This window comes from Cyprinus carpio, chromosome A11 (genome assembly GCF_018340385.1).
Source record: "Cyprinus carpio isolate SPL01 chromosome A11, ASM1834038v1, whole genome shotgun sequence".
Classification (NCBI taxonomy): domain Eukaryota; kingdom Metazoa; phylum Chordata; class Actinopteri; order Cypriniformes; family Cyprinidae; genus Cyprinus; species Cyprinus carpio.
The window spans coordinates 1,029,375-1,053,057 of NC_056582.1; the positions used below are offsets into that span (position 1 = coordinate 1,029,375).

General features: G+C 39.5%; 1 protein-coding gene across 14 annotated transcripts in view; it reads right to left on the reverse strand.

Annotated features, from left to right (window-relative positions):
- Positions 1-23,683, reverse strand: part of LOC109068241 (plasma membrane calcium-transporting ATPase 2-like) — a 98,828-nt gene that overhangs the window by 69,887 nt on the left and 5,258 nt on the right. For all 14 annotated transcript variants that reach the window (XR_006161059.1, XR_006161058.1, XR_006161057.1 and 11 more), the window contains one exon: positions 9,625-10,152. Coding sequence is in view for 11 of the 14 variants with exons in the window: in XM_042765811.1 (XP_042621745.1) it covers positions 9,625-9,823 (199 nt within the window). In the remaining 3 variants the exon portion in view is untranslated. The remainder of the gene's footprint in view (positions 1-9,624; positions 10,153-23,683) is intronic.

A 23,683-nucleotide genomic window follows, 5' to 3' on the forward strand; every position in this document is an offset into this window, starting at 1 on the left:
CCCGTCAATGCTCATCAGTGCCTGGTCAGATTAACGGAGCACGATGACATTGAAGCTTACCTCCACATCTTTGAGGTTATTGCAGCCCAAGAGGGGTGGGTTCCGGAGGAGTGGGCCCGCATCATCGCCCCCTTTCTCACTGGAAAGGCACAGCGAGCCTATTATGCCCTACAGGCACCCTGGAATGAACAGTATGGTGAGCTTAAGGCCGAGATTCTTGCCCGGGTGGGGCTGTACCCATTGTGTGCCACTCAACAATTCTATCAGTGGACGTACATCGCTCGACTGCCTCACCTGTGGCCCCTCACACCGACCGCTGACCAAGTAGCAGAGAAGGTCAGTGGCTCCTCACCGGGTCACCGACCGCTGACCAAGTAACAAAGAACACCACCCCGCCCGCTGAGGCTGTTACGGGCCGCAGGGTGCCCCGCCTCAAAGGTGACGCGTCCAGTCAGCAGGCCGGGTCAGTAACCAATGGCCACTGAACCCCCAGTGCCGTCAGCCTGAGCCTGGATGACTGGGTGCCTCCTGCACCAGGAAGGAACTTCCGTGGGGCCCAGCCGGATGGTGAAGCTAGACGGGAATCCCGTCCAGTGCCGTCAGCCTGACCCACCAAGGGTGATGGAGCGGCGTCCGCTCAAAGGTGCACCGCGTCCAGTCAGCAGGCCAGCGGTCCCCGACCCAGTCAGTGAACCAATGGCCACTGAACCCCCAGTGCCGTCAGCCTGAGCCTGGATGACTGGGTGCCTCCTGCACCAGGAAGGGAATCCCGTCTGGGCCATGTTGGATTCCGGCAGTGCAGTCACCCTAGTGCAACCTACCCTGGTGAAACCACAGCCCAAACAAAAGTCACAGAGCCTACAACTTTCCTGTGAAACCACGGTCCCACAACAAAAGTCTCCACCGGCTAGCTGCCACACTACCTCACCAAAGGGTGCATGGCGACACCGACTCCCATGGCCGGTTCGGATTTCCCTTTGCGGGGCAACCGCCATTCTAGGGACGTCTGGGCCCCATCAAGATGCCAACCTGGACGCATCCGAGAGCTGGGAGACGCAAATGGAGCATCTACGGAGGGTGTTGACGGAGCTCCGGTGGGCTGACCTGACTGCCAACCCCAAGAAGTGTCACCTCGGCCTCACCGAAGCCAAGTACCTGGGTTACAAAATTGGAAGAGGGCTCATGATGCCACAGGAGAAAAAGGTTGAGGCGGTGAAGAAGTTCCAACGTCCCGCTAACAAGACCCAGGTACGAGCATTCTTGGGGTTGGCGGGCTACTATCGGTGCTTTATTCCTAACTTCTCCTCTATAGCCTGCCCCCTGTCAGACCTGACCAGGAAAGGGCAGCCGGAGGTGATAGTCTGGACCCCGGAAGCAGAAACCGCCTTTCATACCCTGAAGACGGACCTGACGTCCTCCTCCATCCTACACGGCCCAGACTTCGGCTTACACCAAAACCAAAACACCCACCACCACTGACCAAGCATAAGATCACTCCCATCCCAGCACTGAGATGAACAACACCACCCCTATATCAACATCAAAAGCAAACTCTCTGCTGTGGAAACCAGGTACGCAGCGCTGGAGAAAGAGGCCCTGGCCATAAAGTGGGCAGTCCTGGAGTTGAAGTACTAACTCTGGGGCCGCCAGTTCACCCTCGTTACAGACCATACCCCACTCCAGTGGATGTCCCAGGTGAAAGACACGAACACCCGGGTGACCCGGTGGTTCCTTGCACTCCAGGACTTCTGCTTCCAGGTGCAACATCGGGCCGGGGCCGACCATGGGAATGTGGATGGACTCTCCCAGGGCTGGTTCAGATGAGCAGGTCTGGCAGGTAACATCAAATTCCCCTCCCATAATGCCCCCACAACAAGTTGTGTGTATCCCCACAGAACCAGTGTGATGACTGGGGAGGCAGGGAATGTGGCGAGTATCCCGGTTCCACCCCCAGACACCCTGAACCAGGGCGATGATCCTGGGTGAGAGCGGGCACCTGGAGCTCGTTCCCACCGGCAAAAGCCAGAGTATCCAAGAGGTCACACCCCAGAACACTAAACCTGACGGTGGCCCAGGAGAGCAACATTCACCACAGCACTGCACCCCACGAGCACAGCATGGAAGCCTGCACCAGTCACCCAAGCACGTGTGTTGTGTGTAAATAAATCACCCTCCAGGGCACTTACCAGCCGTACCGAATCTGTGTTCTCATTCACCCCGCGACTCACACACACACACACACAGAGGGGTTGGACATCTCTATCATATATATATATATATATACAATTAAACACACACACACAGAGGGCTTGGACAATGAAACTAAAACAGCTAATTTTAGACCACAATAATTTATTAATATGGTGTAGGGCCTCCTTTTGCAGCCAATACAGAATCAGTTTGTCTTCGGAATGGAAGATACAAGTCCTGCACAGTGGCCAGAGGGATTTTAAGCCATTCCTCTTGCAGAACAGTGGCCAGGTCACTACGTGATGCTGGTGGAGGAAAACGTTTCCTGATACCCAAAACTGGGTTAATAATATTCATATCTGGTGACTGTGCAGGCCATGGGAGATGTTCAACTTCACTTTCATGTTCATCAAACCACTCTGTCACCAGTCTTGCTGTGTGTATTGGTGCATTATCATCCTGATACACGGCACCACCTTCAAGGTACAATGCTTGAACCATTGGGTGCACATGGTCCTCCAGAATGGTTCAGTAGTCCTTGGCAGTGATGCGCCCATCTAGCACAAGTATTGGGCCTAGGAAATGCCATGTTATCATACCTCAAACCATCACTGATCCACCCCCATGCTTCACTCTGGGCATGCAACAGTCCAGGTGGTATGCTTCTTTGGGGCTTCTCCACACCATAAATCTCCCAGATGTGGGAAAGACAGTGAAGATGGACTTATTAGAGAACAATACATGTTACACATTGTCCACAACCCAAGATTTTTACTGCTGGCACCACTGAAGCCGATGTTTGGCATTGACATTGAGTGACCAAAGGTTTGGCTATAGCAGCCCAACCATGTATACTGATCCTGTGGAGCTCCCGAAGAATAGTTTTGGTGGAAACAGGAGAGCTGAGGTGCACATTTAATTCTGCATTGAGTTGACCAGCTGTGGTTTCATGTTTTTTGGATACAATCCAAGTTAGCACCTGGACATCCCTTTCACATCAGCTTCCTCTTGCATCAACAAATACTCCTGTTGGATGTGGTTTGTCCTTCATGGTGGTATGCTGACATCACCCTGCATTTATTTGATCAAAAATACAGAAAAAAAATGTAATATTGTGATATATTATTACAATTTAAAATAATTGTTTTTAAATTTATTATACTTTAAATTATCATTTATTTCTGTGATGCAAAGCTGAATTTTTAGGATCATTATCACATGATCCTTTAGAAATCATTCTAATATGATGATTTATTATCAAAGTTGGAAGCAGTTCTGCTGCTTAATATTTTTTCAGAACATGTGATACTTTTTTAGGATACTTTGATGAATAAAAAGTAAAAAAAAAAAAAAAAAAAAAAGCTATGTTTTTAAAATATAAATATTTTGTAATAACAATATATACACTACTGGTCAGTAATTTTTTTTTTTTTTTTTTATAAAATCAATACCTTTATTCAGCAAGGATGTGTTTAATTGATAAAAAGTGATAGTAAAGAAAATATATTATTAGAATATATATTATTAGATTTTTTATTTTTTATTTTGAATAAATGCAGTTCTTTTTAACCTTTTATTCATCAAATGTATTAGACATCAGAACTGTTTCCAACACTCATAATAAATCAGAATATTAGAATGATTTCTAAATGATCATGTGATAGACTGGATGTTACATGTGACACTGAAGGCTGGAGTAATGATGCTGAAAATTCAGCTTTGCATCACAGGAATAAATTATGTTTTTAAAGTATATTCAAATAGAAAACTATTATTTTAAGTTGTAATAATATTTCACAATATTACTGTTTTTTCTGTATTTTTATCAAATAAATGCAGGCTTGATGAGCAGAAGAGACTTCTTTCAAAAACATTAAAAAATAGTAATGTTTCCAAACTTTTGGTCTGTACTGTTCATATATATATATATATATATATATATATATATATATATATATATATATATATATATATATATATATATATATATATATATATATGCATTTTTTTCTTGCTTATTGTCTTAGTAATAGGTAAGTAAAGTCTCATGCTCATTACCTATAAAACCCAATGGAAAGATCATCCCAATCATGTTAAAATTTTGTCATTGTGTAAGTCATAGTGAAGCTACTGCATTGCATGCTGGAAATCTAATGGATTTCCGTTGTCCTATTTGTGCTTCATATATTTGATGTTTTATACATATGATAATGCATATATTCAATATTGCATATACATCTTAAATAGAGTACTTTATCCACAACACTGAGGATACTGCTAGAGAAAGTGATTTCATGACTTACAGTATATGAAATGGGCAAAAGTCAACATCAAAAAGCATTCACCCATTTTACTGTGAAACAGGATATTCAGTGAGGATAAACAGGGAACAAATTGTCTCTACAAGACAGGTGGTTGAAAAATAATTGTGCTTGTTTGGACATCAGCTGAAATGGAAATTAATCTGCACTGAAAAACAAATGGTAACCTAAAAATGGTCACATCTAAATTAACTGGTTTCATTCAAATAAAAAAGAATCACTGAATCAACTCAAATCCAATTATTTATACCAACAAAACAAAACAATTTTGATGGTTAAAACAGGTAAAAATATCTCTTTAAGGTAATGATTGTAGGTTTGTGTGAGACACTACTGAGAAGCAGAGCCTATTATATTGTGATGAACAGGATAGAAAAATCAGTTAATTTTTTCAAGGCTTGGAAAAAGTCATGGAAGGTAAAATACAGTTTTATAAGGTCATGAAAATATCTAAAGACTATTATACTGAGCAAAAGATGTAACAAGACGAGCACAATCACACCAAGGTGACTCACATTTAGTGATGTGCATATTACACACTAAGATGATGTTTGTGTTACTGCAAAGGGGAAAAATCACTTTTCTCATCTGTATCATAAGTTTTTGTCTTGTTTTCTGTTGAAATATCCAAAAGTCCTAAAACTGAACTTTAATTGACAAGCAAAACTGTGTGAAATACTAGGAAGTGTTTTCAGAGAATATATTCTTACCCTTAGTTATGACAAACTGTCTTTTGCTTGTCAAGAAATGTTGTTTTGTTTGAAATATCATAAGATACTTTATCCTGGACAAAATAAGAATGTGCTCATCTACATCTCTCATTTAGCTGAAATGTGCCAATACCAAAGCTCAATGTTGTGACAGGGAATGGATGACATAGCAACAATGCCACAGTACTCACACACAGGTGCAAAAATAGATGTAGAGGTCAAGAGGGCAAGCAAGACAGTGAAAAAATGAAAAAGCAACACATCAGCTTGTGACCTGGCTCTGGTTAATGGTGTTAGGCAGACATCAGGCATGACGGATGGGGAGGCCCAATGTATAATTCACTGACTGATCTGGATAGTCAGCCGTCACGTTTCACAAGTGGAAATGACTTGCCCATTGCCAGTGTCACTGAGAGTAGCCCGACCCCTTCAATGTCTGACAAAGAACCGTCCATTTGCATGACCCTGAACACATTGACTGAGCCCAGGAGGTTTGTGTGTATCATTCAGAGATCCCTCGACCATGTCCCAGCTTTTTAGAAATTCTTTTTTTCATTTAGATACTTTTTCTTGGCAAAAATCATTATAATTTAAGAGCTTTGTTTTGTGTGGCTTCAGTGCAAACAGAAAAACGTTGTTGACCACATAAAGCAGCAGCTTTAAAGGGGTAATTCACTGCTGGCAAGATGGATAAAACTTGGCTGTCAATGCAGTTATTGTATTTTATTTTTCAAGATTGTTTTAGTGTTACATCACTGGAGAAAACAGAGCAGGAAAAATATAGGAAAACTTCAACACCCAGAATGCACTGAATCCAACTGTCAGTAAGCAGGGAAACAAAAATGCAGGGGTACAATATGTATTTTCACAATAAGATATGTATTTTCATTTTGTGAAAACTAAAGATTGGACTGACAATTAACTGGGGATATATTTTGGTGTAGGTACAACTAGTACCTACACCAAAATATTAGTTTACATATGAAAATCGGCAAATTCACTCAGCTTTAAGACAACTCCAACCAGTTGCATTAGGAGTCGATCAAACAAATGAATGTCTGAACTAATCAGTAATGCTAGCACGCTTAGTGTGTGCTGCATTTCAGCATATGACTTACAACTACCGATTGACGTTAATACTAAATATTCATGAGCCAGGTGTAATAAGGTTTACAATTTGTCCCCACCCCTCTTTAGAATACTCTTAAACCCCTGATCATGTTACATGTGTTACATACTCAAACTACCCTCCAAGGTCATCCATTCAGGAGAATCTGTCTCTTGGAAGAGGAGAAATGTAGCCTGGTCTCTTATTTATAATCCGTCCTCTGAGGGAAATGCTCTCTCCTTTTAAGAATGGCTGCTGGAATCAGGGCAGCACTACTGTCCTTAATAGAGGAGAATGTACTCCTTCTGAGCAATACCTGCTGGGACCTTAGACTAAGTAAGTTTGTCAGAAGGGAATGAGAATGCGGACCGGTGGACTAGATTAGCATGCCGATCAAGGGCATGGGAGGAGGGCACAGCCTAGCTAAGGTGGGACAGTGTTTAAGTAGCCAACAGCTGTTGTCATTGCTCCAGAACTGGGTCTTTTAGCGCAATGTCAAAGCATCGCCAGGGATCGGTCAGGTGAAGCGGTGGCTCTGATAAGTGAAGCTGGCCCACTGATGCTCATTTTGTGAGCTGCGGTCATGTTGTGTTTGCAGCTTGGCTCTGGGATGTTTTGCCAGCTTGCTTTGACCTTCAGTGCCTCTTACGGTTAAAATGTGGCATCAGATTACATGGAGTGCCTCACTTCTGATATTCACAGCCCTTCTGTTTCTTTCCATTTTAATTGCTGTAAAAATTGGCTATTAGCTCCATTTAGCATTTTCTCCTCGGCAGCAGAAGCATTTGCATTAAATGTGAAAGCGCTATTATGCACCATGGAAAAAAAAGTCTCACATCTGTGCCTTTAATACACCTCAGTTGCACTGGGCCAGGCTCTGGAGATATTTTACCTCTCATTTCATTATGAATTAGTCAGGAGACACATCAAGACATACGAAACGTGAGCTTAGACTAGCGAGACAGTCTAAGTGTTGGTTACTTTAATGCTAATTCGGGTAAGGATGTGCACTGCATCGAAGTGAGATGGGCCATCAGACTGAAATAGAAATGAGAACAGAGGAAGGCATGGGGGAGGACAGTCACGGTGAGCGAACAGACACTTCTGGCCGGATTGCAGCTGGTGCTAGGGCACAGCACACTGAGACCATTAGCATACAATAGCTGCTTGGCAGTGTCATACCCTAGCCCAACTCTAAGGCAAATTGTTTACTGTGGATACAGCGACAACAGAAGTGCCTTTCCTACCGTCTGAACACATGGACGTAGTCATTTGGTCCTGCTCAATGTACTGTGTAAAAATAGGATCTCTTCTCCCGTCCTTCATAGATTTCCCTGGCTCTTATTAATTCTCATTACCTGTACGTTAAGCTGCAGGCTTTCAGATGGTGTGTGGCATTTGTCCTGACTACAGGCACTAGCCGCAGCATTATCTGAAGCATGCTGACTTAAAGGAGATGCTTTCTCTTTTTTGGGAGGTCGCCAGGCTCCTCCATCTCTCGCTCAGCTCCCATCTGCCAGGAACTCTCTGTGTGAGAGCGGCCAACACCCACAACTTTGAGAAAAGTGGGCGTTCTAACGGCTCAATACTACCCACATAATGTACTGTAGCATCCAGGAGGATCCAGGGAGACTTGTGTTGTCCTTACAGAGCAATTTCTGTATTCAGTCGAGATGAACTGACCATCAGCCCTGCTTCATCATTGATTGTAGTATAAGGTAAACATAGATTAAAGGCACAAGTATTGACTGAAGAGCTTGAAGAAATCGAAGAGGGATAAAGTTACACATTAGTGTCTGGATTGTCTTCAGTGTTTGGATGCCTCCCGCCCTGCGGGAATATCCAGCTACAACTAGCTGCTGTAACAGGGTTCCCAGCTGGTCAAAGCTGGACTTAATTTGGTTCAAGCTGGTCCAGAGGGTTGATCATAAGAATTACCAGCCGAGGGGGCCAATGTCAACATTGTTAGGGCTGGTAGATCAATTAGTGGGGACCTGGTTAACTGGCATGTCCTGCTTTCTCTAACACGGCATGCCATTCTTGTTCACTTATCAGTTTGAATCATTTTCTTTAGGTAATGCATGGGTAGTTTGTATTTTCCATTTGGTGGAGGGGCATGTCAGCTTGGAAGTCATAAAACTGGGATACAAGTAGACCCTATTAAAGTTTTTAACAAATTCTTGCCTTTAAGCTTCCTCTGGTTCACTGTAAAGATGTAGATATGCCATTTTAGATTTGTGGACAGTAGTTCATGCTGCTAAGCATTGTCTGTGGCTTTTATAAAACATCTTTCTTAAGATAGTGCCTCATACAGTACGTTGACTTAAAATGGGCTGAACTAGTGAAAAATGTAAGAAAGAATCTAAGAAGATGGTGTATGTGGTAGTGGTGACTGTGTCCTGAGAGAGAAAGCATAACTTCTCAGCTTATTAACAAGACTAGATGTGACCATTTGTCTTCATTATCATGTCACACTTGGGGTGTCAGCACAAGTCACTCCAGCAGAGCAGAGCAACAGCCTGCTCCTAAGCATGTTCCTAACACTCAGACCAAACACATAGTTTGCAGAGAAGGCAAGATTATGCTGTCGTCCAGGCTGACAGATCTATCAATCTAGTGCTGTCGCAGGTAGCACATCTACTGCAAGCCCGTTTATATGGATTGTCATTTTGTTTTTATCTAAAATTGAATTGGCATTTGAATTCACAATATGGCTGCATATTGGAAACACATTACATTAATAACAAGCTATCTACTCCTACACCTATATCACACACAGCTGTTTTAAATGACGACGCATCTAACAGGAGCAGATCAAATGGTGCATGCGTTGGATAGCACAGTCACACCACTGTCACACCATAACAAATCATGACACAATGAAGATGCCAATCACACCATTTTTCCAATGGATGCTCACAAGCTCCTTTCTGCTCTAAAGGTCATGCGACTGATTTTCAATGCAAGAAAATGCTCTAGAATGGATCCTGCAGTCATTGCAGAGAGATGATTTGTAAGTAAAATTGTATATATGCATGGCTTCTTCTACCCAGCAATGCTATCATTGTACAAAGTAGCAAATTTAGTTTGACCCCTTCTCTGTTGCCTGGGAGACACATACTAGTTAATAACTCCGCAAGACAGCCAGCCAGCATCAGCAGCAGGTTTAAGGGGGAAGAACAACATACAGGAATGGAAACGATTATCATTTGAAAGAATGTCACTGTATGAGTGTGAGCTTATGCCGGTAGATTGTGTTTAGCGCGTGTGACGGTATGAGACAGCACACACTCACCCTCTGTCGGCGAGGTTTTCAGCCTCTGGCACAGTCCCTCGACACCTCCATAGTCCTCCTGAATTTTGACCACTGCCTCCGTTCCTCTGAGCTCCATGAGGGAACGCAGGTCCATGAGCGAGCATCCAAATCCCCCATCATGGTTGCTGTCATTTCTTTGGTTCTTGGTGTAAAAATCGCTATTTGTCATGTCCCCCATGGTGGCTGAGTATTGCTTGGTAGCTTTTCTTGAAAGCAGATGAGAGAAATGGAGAAAATGCCACACGGGCAGAGAAGGAGTCCCTGGTGTGGCTGGAAAACAGGTGTCTAAAAACAAACAAGAGCAATGCAGGAGAGAATAGAAGGTAAGAGAGGGAGGATGAAGAAAAAAAAAACAGATCCTGTCCGCTGTCTGCAGTTGATCCCGGCTGAGGTCCTGAGGACGTCTGCGCTCACCACGGCTGCAGACCGGCGGCTCTCCATACGTGGTATCCCATTCTACCTGCTTCCCGTCGGCTGCTGTCTACATGGTGATCCGCTCCATTACTCCTTCAGAGACAGAGAGAGACACAGATGGAGAGAGAGAGAGAGAGCGGAGGACAGAAGGGGAGGGAGGGCGAGAGAGAGAGAGAGAGAGTGAGAAGGAGAGATAAGCATGATTGTTTCTCATAGGTGTGAGCAGCACAAAAGTGAGAGAGGCACTAGGAAAGCACAGCACGCTGCATTGTGTCGTCAACGCATCTGCGTTTCGCTTGCACACAGAGGTGGGGGGTGTCCATCTATTCCTGTGTTTCTCCTCATCATATGGCAGCACTGTCACATGCATAGCTGCGGCATGCTGTGCATTGATTGCTCTCTGACTGAATACAGAGCCATGTAAACACTGAAGGCACATGTGAGTGTTCACACCGCTCGTGTGAACTGAATGAGACTGCGGAGTGCATCAAAGGGCTTGACGCTATGAAGAAATGCGAGCGATGCATCCCACACTGCAGCAAGATTAGCTGGGGGGGATCTAGAGATGGTAAAGGATTATATAATTCATCCATGCGAATGCATTTGTGCTGCATAGAGCACCATTTGAATACCAGCTAACTAGTGCCAATACATCCTGTAAGGCAGTTCTCACATTGATCACTTTTGGTATGTGAAATCACACAAAGTCATAAATAGTTTTTAAGTACACTGCAAACTGCAGCATTTATAAGTGTTGCTGGGGAGTAATGATCAGAAGGTGATGTTACTTGCTACATTTTTTAGCAGTGTATCAGCAGTTTAGTGGTTTTCAAAATAGTGTTACTTTTCCAGTAACAAGCTACTGTTCCACCTTAAAAACGGTGTAGCATGACAAAACACTGCATCACTGCATTTTGAATCGTGTTGTGCCGACAGCTTTACCGCAGAGCGCGCTGAGGCTATATGATCATATGCGCTCTTCTAAATAAATGATTTTATCCCCTCTGTCTTCTTTTCATTAAACAAAATGAAGATAAGTGTAATGTCACCGTGATTGCTCTAACCACACAATTAAAAAGTATCATCGTGTATGAAGATAAATGTATTTAATAGCTCTTTAATCGCTTCCATGTAATTTGCTTCTTTTGGTTAGTAACTTGTACTGCTTTTTCAGAAAAATGCTGAGTATCTTCATGTACAGTTTAGAAAGTTTCAAAGTATATCATGTAGTTTATATAGTTTATAAAATAGTTTCCCAGCACTGCTCAAACCAGCTGTATACCTGCTACATATAGTCGGTGTGGAAAGCTAACACAGCCTAAACCAACCTGACCCAGCCATAATTCATCAGGAGACATACAATTATTGACTCTCAGCTGGGACAGACAATCAATACCATTTCTAAAGAGAAACATTTGCATTTTTCTCTGAGCATTTCTTTGTCAGAAACAAATTAACATGCCACTGTTTGTCAGAACACTCTGCCTGTATTTCCAGACTCCAGATGTGCTTGAGAGTGAATGGCTCATCGCATCAGTCAGGACACAGCACCTCTTTGAATGTGTCATTTCTGTCCAAACCTTCATTGCTAAAGCCTTGCCATGCTGACAAATCTGTCAGAATCAGTGGACCGTGATTTTGCCAAACATATCTTGCTGAAATCATGGTGCGAACGAGTGGCCCCGTATGGGATGGGCCTGCTTTCCATGGGCCTTCAGGACTAATCAATATCCACTGCTGTTGCCAACACCAGCTCCACCAGCTGTGCCAATGATGATTAACGTAATGGCTCTCAGGGAAGCATAATGAAGTCCGCCAGAAGGTTACTGCAGGTAATAATACATTTGCAGCTGCTTCTTTCTGGATGCTGTGGCAGATCCTCTCACATCATCACTGTAAAACAACACTGTGCATGATTTGAACAGACTATCCAACAGGACATGAATGCTTTCAGGAAGATATCACTATCACCATAAGATGCTATCACTTTAAATGAGGTGACACAACCATCCCAAAGAACACCTGCACTCCGAATGTAATTACATTTTGATTTATGAAAGTAAAGAAAAAGACTGACAGAGACAAATGAAGTGTTCAAAATGTAAACACAGCACAAAACAAGTTACAAGTTGAAACTTCAGACCTTTAGGAAGTCCTCTAAACAAGAAATTTCAAAGCAGCGTGAGGAGTGCCACTAGAGATGTGCCTATGAACAGTAAGTTGTCTTATCAGGACTGTTTTATTTCCTTTATTTGGAATAATATACAGTACAGGAAGATTCTTTCACACTGTGCTTGAGAATCCCACAGCTTCTAATGCGACAATCTATGACTGAGCATAAACCTGTACAGCAGTCTAGTCGCACGGATAAATATATAACTGAGCTCACTCATAAAACTGCTTTCAAAACATTCAAAAGCTGCCTTGATTAGCTGTTAATCAAACAACAGTCTGGTTCTGATTTCTGAAATGTTGAAAAGATTGAGAAAAGATTGAAAAGACTATGTTTATTCATTACAGTTCATTCATTCTATACATTTCATTTTGGTGGCTTTCATAGTCTACTCTATATAAGTTCTTTTGAAAAAGCAGTTTAGTTGTTAATAATGATAGACAGCAAATATGAGGGTGTTTCGTTGAAGATAAAATGTCACCTTTAACTAACATGTAATATGAACAGAGCAGGATTTATTCACATCGATGTAAATCTTTATTAATCTTTATTAGCACTGTATTTGTAGCATTGGACAAAGTGCTTATGATTATGCTGGTATTTGGGATTTTTCTTTGTTTTCAAATCTCTGAATGTTTTATGCACAGAAATTATTTTGAACGGATTTTAACCGATTAGTGCACAGATCCTTTGAAACAGAATATACAACTATAAACAACTATAAGGCAGAATCAGCCCTTTACAGTAGCATCCTTACAATTACAGAGCTCAGCCAGGATCGACAGCATTGAATTGTGCACAGATGAAAAAAAAAATTAAAATGGCTGTGAGAGATAGACTTGATCACATCTGATTATCAAAACTTTCAAAACATTTTCATGGACATTTTGTGTACTGAAATTTTTTGGAAGGATGTTTTGTCAGCTGAACAGTGCAATCCACTGAACACACTGTACTTCTGTCCTTCAAAGCCTTGTTTTCATTCCTGTCAAAAATGCAATATGGTGCTAACCCGACTAAGGTCTATCGGAGCACTTTTCTCTTTGACCAGTATCTCTTTTTTTCTGTATCTGCTCTTTCCTAAGGCATCCTCAAATGAGTAATATAATAGTTGACATGCTAGAGCAATCTGAGGAAGTTCAGACATGTTCATTATTAATGTAGACCTGTAATTATTTAATGAGACGCATTTAATTGTTGTAAATGAACAGGAAGATGTCGTTTTTAGTTTAAACACTCCTCTGTATGTTAAATCTGTCTGTACACTGACTTTATGATGCCTGTGCACTTTTGAGTGTTGGGCAACACCACGATTTTACCTGCATTTTTCAGTAATGTGAATGTGACTGTAGCTCAAAGTAACAAGCTACATTTTCCAGTGAGTAGTGCTTTAACATTACAAAATGCTAGTTTTCTCACATTTTATTGTTCACACAGTTTAACAGCCAAGCAAAGTGAGGCAATATCAAGTGCGCTTGCCTAAAATTTCTGCAATTTATAGTCAAGCATTTTGTTCAGGCATTTTAATAGTAATAATAATAATAATGGTGTTAACAGTACTATTTATTCATTCATTCATTCCAGTAAATATTTCATTGATTTTATAAATGAACGGATGGATGAATGAATGAAACTGAATAAGATAAAAAAGAATAAATCATCATTTATAGCTTCAGTGTTAGTGTAGGTTTTTTTTTTTTTTTTTTTTTTTCAAAACCGTAACTTGGCTGTAGATGAGTTGCTTGTAGCTTGAAGTTTTAATTTGAAACTAGTTTCCCAATATCGTTCACCAGTGGACTTAAGCCAGCTTTGCTTTTGCTGATGTCAAGCGTGCAGTATATTTACCTACTACTAATGACATTGTTCTCCATTTAAGACAAACATAATATGGATGTGTAACTGTGTTGTGTAGGGCAGCTGGGTTTGGTGATGCACTGAGTTTGAGGTCTAGTGTTGAGTAGCAATTATAAAGGTTCTTTTCAAAGCTCCGCCTCCTACTGTAACTGCAGTATAAACTACTCAAAAGAGCCGGAGCATCATCATTCCCTGCTGATCTGCAGAAGGAGCGAGGCACTGAGGACGCGCCTGCACCATGAGAAATGAGGAAAGACATTAATGATGGTGGTAATGATGAGTGGAGAGGGGAGTGTGGTATCAGAAAGAGCTGCTAATCCTTCAACACTGCACTGTCAAAATCCAGAAACTAGAATAGTCTGCTCCTTTCACTTCCTGCCTAAACATGAAGGGAACTGTTCACCCAAAAATCATTAACCTTTTGAGAACTGTTCTGACCACTGCTTGTCATGCAGTTACAGTGAATGTTGACATGAGACAGCTTGGATTATACAGACATGGAACATACCGCATGAGCCATAAGAGGCACAATCATGCTACTTTTATGATGATTTGTGTCTATTTTAAAGCTTAAAAGCTATAGCACTCCGCTGTAATTGCAGCACAGGCTCACTGGAAAAACTTGCCTCTAAATATACTCTACTGTATATTTCTGCAAAACTCCAAAAACTTACTTAATCATACAACTCACTGCAGTTTCCATCTGAACTGAACACTAGTGGCAGTAAAACACCAATAACCTTTGTTCCTTTTCACACAAATCATGATTACAGGGACATGTTATCAAATAATAAAGGCTTATTATCATAACACATATTTATGTTGCGCTCAAAACACTTTTACAAAAGTGCATGTTTTTTAAACTAATACATTTTGACGCTTGCATCACATAGCCAGCTGCATATGTATGGCTTTTCTGACACGCTAAACTTGCTCGCAATATGTGATGGTGAATTAGTGACCTTCATTCAGCTACACTTTTCTTTATTATATTGTTTTTATTATTTTTTTCATAGCGCAACTGGTTACTTCAGCTACACTTTATGTGTAGGTGCTACATTATTTTCAAATGTGATATAGTTTTAACCTTTTAGTGTCACTCTCTAGACATTTAAGTTCCAAACTGCCACAATATGTATAATAAACAACATAATAAAACATTGCCAAATTTTAGCAACGAAATGTTGACACAGACACTTTTCCGATGAGCCTGGGTTGTGTTATTGCATTAAATTAGAACAGCGCATCTTCAGTTCCTTATTTTATGTTCCACAGAATAAAGAAAGGCACACAGTTTTGGAACAACATGAGGGCAAGTAAATGATGATGGCATTGTCATTTTAGATGAGCGATTGCTTTAGCAATACAAAGAGCACACTACCACAGTCTCTCAGACACACTTTGGGTATTTCCATGAACACAATTCAACATCAAATTGCAAAACCAGTTTTCTCTGTGTGCGTTTTAATTGTGTTGTGATCTCATGAATGTGAAGATCTCCCTAAAGACGGGGCTATTTTTGAGACAAATGGCTGTGCCACTGGAAGTCATTTTGGTGTAAAGGGTAAAGAGAGAGGGTCTTTTGAAGAGTGGTGGCACGGATCGCTCCAGGGTTGTCAGGCCTTTATGGAGAGTGCTGGATATTACACGCCATGTCTCTCACATGACTGCAAACCACAGTCCTTTGCTGCCGCCAAGACCTTAATGCATCCCGTCTCTGAAAGAGCTGCCCCAAACATGTGAAGGAGTGCAGACTCCAGCAGCACTGATCCTCCGCTCTGAGAGCCTCACCGAGGATTTCACACCACAGCTTATGTTCACATAGGAAACTCACATTTATTCATTTCATGCTTCAGATTAGTACTGGTGTACGTGTGTGTTTTCGATCTAATTCCATAAGAATCACATTCGTATTCATCCTTTCTGAAATACAAACCCGATTCCAAAAAAGTTGGGACACTGTACAAATTGTGAGTAAAAAAGGAATGGAATAATTTACAAATCTCATAAACGTATATTTTATTCACAATAGAATATAGATAACATATCAAATGTTGAAAGTGAGACATTTTGAAATGTCATGCCAAATATTGGCTCATTTTGGATTTCATGAGATTCCCCCAATTCTGCGGCGAAAAATAGTGGAGCAATATCAGAAAGGAGTTTCTCAGAGAAAAATTGCAAAGAGTTTAGTTATCATCATCTACAGTGCATAATATCATTGGGACAGCATTACTATTCCTAAACTTGAGCAACTTGTCTCCTCAGTCCCCAGACGTTTGCAGACTCAGACGGTTATAAAAAGAAGATGGGATGCCACACAGTGGTAAACATGGCCTTGTCCCAACTTTTTTGAGATGTGTTGATGCCATGAAATTTAAAATCAACTTATTTTTTTCCCTTAAAATGATACATTTTCTCAGTCATCTATGTCGTATTCTGAATAAAATATTGAAATTTGAAACTTCCACATCATTGCATTTGTACAGTGTCCCAACTTTTTTGGAATCTGGTTTGTAACAGTAATTCCAATCGCAGCGAACCCTAATGCTACACATGAATTGACACTCTAGAGAATTCAATGGCTCCAACTTTATTGCAGCTCCTTCTCTATTCCAGTATTTCAGTACCCCTGAGCATAAAGTGGACTCTGACCTGACCTGAAGCCCACTGAAAAGCTCTGTGCACAGTGAGTCGGACCCCATCACTTAATATCATCTCATTCAAAAGCTACTACACTGCTGGCATATGACCAACAACTAATTTTTTTTTTTTTTTTTGGACAGATGCATTGTAGGTACACTTGCTATTGAGGTTTGACTTTACTGCAATTTTTTTGGAATTGTGATGAGATATGAAGATATACGTTAATTATTAAACACAAAAACATGGCATTAATGTAAAACAGAAATGACAGTAATTTTGCCGTGTGAATCTTGTGAATTTTAAAATGTAAATCGATGAATTTGAGAAACAACAAATACTGGCATGGCAAAAAAAGATTATATTTAATAACTGAAAAACTAAAACTATAAGAATTTATATGTTAGCATTAGCTAATGTGATAGTTAACATGAATGAACTATGAACAGCACTTACATGCACACTACTGTTAATAAGTGTTTTAATGATTTTTAAAGAAGTCTGCTCAAATTCTGCTCACCGTGGCTTTATTTTATCAAATATTACTTCAGTTTAAAACAGCTGTTTTCTGTGTGAATCTCTGTTAAAGTGTAATTTATTTCTGTGATGTGCAGCTGTATTTTCAGCATCATTACTATATTTTAAATTTAAACATGATCTTCAGAAATCATAATAATATGATGATTTGCTGCTCAAGAAACATTTCTGATTATTATCAATGTTGAAATCAGTTGTGCTGCACAATAGTTTTGTGGGAACTGTAATTTATATATAATAATATAATTTTTCAAATATAAAGCTATATAAAAATAGAAACCTTTTGTAACATTATAAATGTCTTCACTGTCCCTTTTGATTAATGAAATGCATCCTAGCTCAATAAAAGTTTTAAAAGCTTTTAAACAGTAGTGTAATACTAAATAACAAAACAGCAGTTATTTATGATGATTGATGTTCATTCACAGAAATTGATGAGGTCAATGTCTCCAAGTTGGGCATTATGTGAGTGACATGCCTAAAGTGCTATTTGGTGATGTGTATCACTGACAGGATTAAATGATGCACATATGCAGGTCATACAATTTTGGTCATATAGCTGACAAGTTAGCAGTTTAGCTGAAAAACGAATTGAAAGTAGTGACATAATCACAATTTGAGTCTGAAGGCTGTACCACTAACCTGGTCTGAGTGCTGCAAAAATTGAGATATTGAGATTAAAAACAATGATGTATTATATATTGTTAAGCGTAATGTGAAGGTCTAACGATAAACGTGTGGCGATAACTAAATAATTAATTCTATTGTTTAGTTTCATTAAATGTTTACCATTGGGAAGTTTAGGTTTTTAAATCAGACTATCAGTAATTTTGCTCTACTAAAAAAGGCAACTGTATTTAATAGATTGTTTAGATGACTTCATCTTAAAACATACAGGGACTGCAAGGGCGGCCATAGAATTCAAAATAGTTGTTTTATATAGAAAAGCATCTAGAGAAGAAATGAATGCAAATGCATAAAGACGCACACTTGAATGAGCTGAGGAGCATCACAACAATGAGAGCGGGTGGGTTCGGTTTCAGAGAGAGCAGATGATATGTCACTTCCTGGCCACGCACACGACTCCCCGCTGTCTCTCTGAAAGGGGACCTCTGGCGGCTGCGCTCAGTGAAAGCCCTCTCAGATGTCACGTCTGCAGGTCCACCGTGTGCGATCCACCGCTGTGAGACCCCGGGGCTCCATTATGTGCTGACTGTGCACATTGATCTACCACAGAGGACGTCACCTTTGCTTTGCAGATACGGGCTGCGTGGGAGGACACTCACAGTGTTATGAGGGGACAAAATGTCTCTCGGGTTTGCCAGAAAAATCAGTTCCATTCGACATCCAAACTGCATCTAGAACACGGCTGAAAACTTTCATCAGTAAAGTAAATGGGAAGAACAGATGATCTTTTTGTGTACAAGTAGCAACATCCAAATAAACTACAGCGATGCTGCAACATCTTTGATCAGAGGAATCACCCACGTCTTAAAGGGACAGTTCACTCAAAAATCACTCAAACCCAAATGACTTTTGTTCTCCTGTCAAACAGGAGTTTTGAATAATGTGCAGGCCGCTCTTTTCCATTCACTTATGATGCATGAGGACTCAAACTTCAGAACGGACACAAAACACCATAAGAGCATCGTAACAGTAGTACATATTGTACATACTACTTGAGCTGCATGGCAAAAATTACCAGTACAGTTCATCTAAATGTCTCCTTTTTTTTTTTTTTTTTTCGTCTCATATAGAGTGACTTGGCCATAGCACACTCATCGCTGCTGTTTGCTAAACATCACAAGCATCACTTTGGTTACATATGTTCTGAAATGGAATGCATCACGTCTACTGGTTCATTTGTCACACTGGAAATAGATCAAGTTGGCCTGAATTGCATTGTGGGACATTCTGTGAAGTGTGTTCTGCTGTGACTTCAGGTGGACTCTTTCGATTTGGGATAGTACACAAGCATCTAGGACATTTTCCTGGCCGATACAGGTAATGCAGTGGAATTAGTTAAACGTAGAGTCTCCTGGGTTAATGAAGCTAGTTTTTTTTAGTAACTGGGCAGGACTCGTCAGTAATGATCTGTCAGTCGTTTTCCTCCTAATTCAGCTTCAGTTAAAGATAAAGTGTGCAACCTCTATGCTACTAGAAGAACTGCAAACATTTTCACCGTATTCAAAGATTTTTCCGTTGGTGAGAATACATGAGATGGGAAAGCATGACGCGGTGTCTGAAGACCGATGTATTGATCCAGAAGGGCTGACTATGCAAACTCATCTGTGCTCTGTGCCTCATGTAACGTGTCAAAGCATGCCCACAGATCTGAAAAACACATGAAATGTTAAAGATGCTGCCCAAGCTGCTCCACAGGACTCATCTCCTCATGAATTTGCACATGTATTTCATGTATTTAATTTGTTACATTTACCTATGGCTATTTACTATTGATATACTATTACAAATTTTTATAGTTATTTATATTGATGTGAATAAGGAAACATTTAGTATTTAGTATGAAATTGTTAATTCACTGTCAGAAAAAGAAAAATTGTACCTTTAGGAGTACTAACAGCTTGTCACTGGGGCAGGACAGCTATGTACCTTCTTTACCCCTGAAGGGTGTATATTAGCACCTAACAGTAGTAATATGTATCCTTAAGGTAGTAATATATACTCTTGTGGTATTACTATGCACACTTTAGGGGTAAAGATCATCAATTTGAGGGAATTTCCACAGTGTCAAGCTGTTGTACCCCTAAAGTTACAATTTGTTGTCTCAATTTTTTTTTTCTGAGAGTGTAAAATGCACTACTATATGTATCTACAAATATATATGCTCTGGAACAATTTAAAAGACCACTGCAAAATGATCGGTTTCTCTGGTTTAAGTATTTAAAGGATGTTTCTGTTTTATTCTATAAACTAAAGACATTTCTCCCTAATTCCAAATAAACATATAGTCATTTAGAGCATTTATTTGCAGAAAATGACAACTGGTCAAAACAACAAAAAGATGCATTTTTTTAAGTTCTCAAATAATGCAAAGAAAACAAGTTCACATTCATTTTTACTGTTTTAGCTTAGAAAGGACGTTTTTCGAACTTTGTTTTACACCTAAACGAAGAACGAAAAGGAACATTCTTTTGAGTATATCGGGGCCTTTACTCAACCTTGTGTTGTTCTAATGTTGTATGCCCAGACGTCCCTGTTTTCTGGCGACAGTCCCGGTTTTTGGTGTCCTGTCCCCGTTTTACAGCATGTTCAAAACAACCCATAAATACACTATAAAAGCCCGACCAATATAGCCAGCTGGCAATCATATGATTGTGATTATTTTCATCAGCAGAGGGCGCTGCAAGCTATACTGATTAAGGTTCTCGCAGAGCAGAGCGCTATTATAATCAATTATTAAAAGAGATGCCATTATTGGTTTCAAGGTAGTCACACACTAGTTATACATGTTAAAACAAAGTAATACCGTTTGTGTGCACTGTATAACAAGGCATGATAAGGTTACAGAATTGTTTTGCACACAGTATTAAGGATATATTCCAGGAAACACAACTCTGATATGAATAACCTAACAAGTAAAAAACTACTCAATCACACTTGAACAATTACATTTGCAGAAAGCACATACTTTGTGGTCAAAATGAGCCTTAAATGCTTAATAATAAGCCTGATAGAAATTATTGATATTATTGATAGAAAATATGCATTTCCAAAAACTTAAACATAAAATTTCAAAAGCTACTGTAATTACTGTACTCAGTTTGTGAAAATGTTAAATACAGTTAGAAAATATTAAACATTTAACAAATATAGTTTTATTTATCATATTCTTATATGATATGGTTTTATTTTTAATGTGTTTTTGTAAAGCCATAATTTTGTTTTAATACTGTTTTGCTATTGCTATTTGCAATAGTTACTATTTACTATTTTTCATAGTGTGATTATTGGTGAATTGTATTAAAATAAAATAAAAGAAACTAGGGTAAGTTTGATCCTCAGACATCATTATTAATTATGATATTAATATATGGAATCAACAAAAAAAAAAAAAAAACCTTCCACAAATATATAGACTCCATTTTTGTTGTTTTGTTTTTAAAACATCCTTTTTGTTTTAATTCGTGGATAATCACAAGTGAGATTTCAGTGAGATTTTGAGATTAAAAAAATATCCCGCAAGTGGTGATCATCAAGCTTTTTAAAAGAAGTATCACAGAATGGGTGCAAAAAAGTATCTATGTACTTGCTTCACTGAGTTGAATCAAAGACTATAGAAAACTCAAGACGTGTCACTCATATAGTTTTGAAGGGGAAATGCGATGCTCAGTATGGCCGCTCTATTGAACAAAGCCCCGCCTTCTGAGTAAAAGTGACAATCGCTAATTGATGAAGTCGTTGCGTCACTGCAGCTGCTTTTGAAGACCTGGTTGCTATAGAGACAGGCAATGACTGAGACGTGCGCTTAGGACTGTGCATGCGCACTGGCTGATCTAGCCTGAAAAATAAGCTTTTTTAATGCTATTTGAGCAAAATAAACAACATTTATGAGACAGTTGTTGTCAGATTTCATTGGTGATTTCAAATATGAAACGTAACCATAAGTTTTGGAGAACAGTTTTGGAGAATTTGATATTTCCCCATTCAAAGAGATAGGAGCTGCACTTGCATGCCGGAGAGGCATTTCAAAGATGGCTGCCGAGTGAGATGACTTGTCTTTAACGGACTTTGGTTGAATATCTCCAGACCGGTTGTCCTGACAGTCAGAATAACAGTTATAACAGATGAACGTGAACCTATAGAGAAGAAAGCATATGGATTGTACTTAATTTCATGTTTTTAGAACAGTTTTTCTCGGTCACTTTGGTACATTTCTCGAATCATCCTTGACATTTGCAAAACAGTAAGTGCATTTCTCAAAACAACTCATACAAATAGCAAAACACCATGGATTACCTGCAAATTTCTCTCTTGCTCAAAATCCTTAGTTCATCTCTCAAAAATAAATATCTGTGTCAATGAACATGTCAGTGCCATCAGAATGACAAGTCCTTGTGTCACTGTGTACGGATAAGAATTAGTCATGTTGTCATTATAACAGTGTACTCTGGAGGGATGCTTTGATGTAAACTATGGCAACATTTTGAATGACAGTTACTGTGTTGAACAGTATGCCGTATGCTTATGTATGCCATATATCCATTTCAAAAGTACAAATTTACACATTACTGTATGTGGGATATTGATTGAGAGAGACTGCAAAGAATTCCTAGTTACACTTTTACTAGTGGTTTGACCTAAAAAATAAAATAAAATAAAAACTTTACAGTGTCAAAAACAATAAAATCTACATTCTCTTCATTAGTCAAGATTCACTTGCACAATTCATGCCAAATTTACAAAAAGTCTAATACAGTTTTTCTCAGTCGCTTTGGTGCATTTCTCACATCACTATTTACATTTGCACAACAGTTAATGCAGTTCTCAAAACAATTAGTACCAACTGCAAAACCTAGTTGATAACCTGCAAAAGCGTGTCACTTGCTCAAAATGGATAGGTCATTCCTCAAAAGCAAGTATTCATGTCAATGAAGGTGTCAGTGTCATCATGATGAAAAGTCCTGACATCATGGTTTATGAACAAGACAGTCAAATGGCTTTGTCATGTTTTCATTATGACAGTTTACTCTGTCAATGTTTTCCAATGAAAAAAAAAGTCAGATCTTGGGGACACTACCTGAAAATGCTCAAGACAGCACTATAAACTATTTGCACAGCCATTTGAAAAATACAGTAAAGTTACACATTACTGTATTTAGTGAGGTAACTCAGTAAAGGACACTGAATATGTATGTTTCACATTTTTACTGCATATGATCTTTGCAATTCTAATTTATTCACAGCATTGTGCAAAAGAAAAATTACACCCTTATTTACAACAAACATAAACTCCCTTTGGGTAGAGCTGTGCAACTGTAAACAATATTGCATTACATATTGGAACTGAACATACAACATACATAGTACTGTAATCATTCATGCACATCCAGACGTTCCTCTCTGTCTGGACACATAATTTCATCTACATCACAGTTGAGATTCACCTGAGAGAAACTGTTCAATTTAGGAGACATTTTCAGAAAAAAAAAAGATAAAAAAAAAAAAATGCTTGACAGATTTTGACAACTAGTTCAACATTTTTGTATGTAATGACTCAAGCAATGAAATGAGGACTATTAGTTTTATATGGAATGACTATTCAGCATTCACAAGTATAGTTAACTTTGACTGACATGACATAAGCAAATGATAATGTTATAAAACAGCAGAGAGTTGTATGAAAGCAATTGATGCATGTCCAAAAGCATTTGCAATTTGTTCGAAGGAATGAGA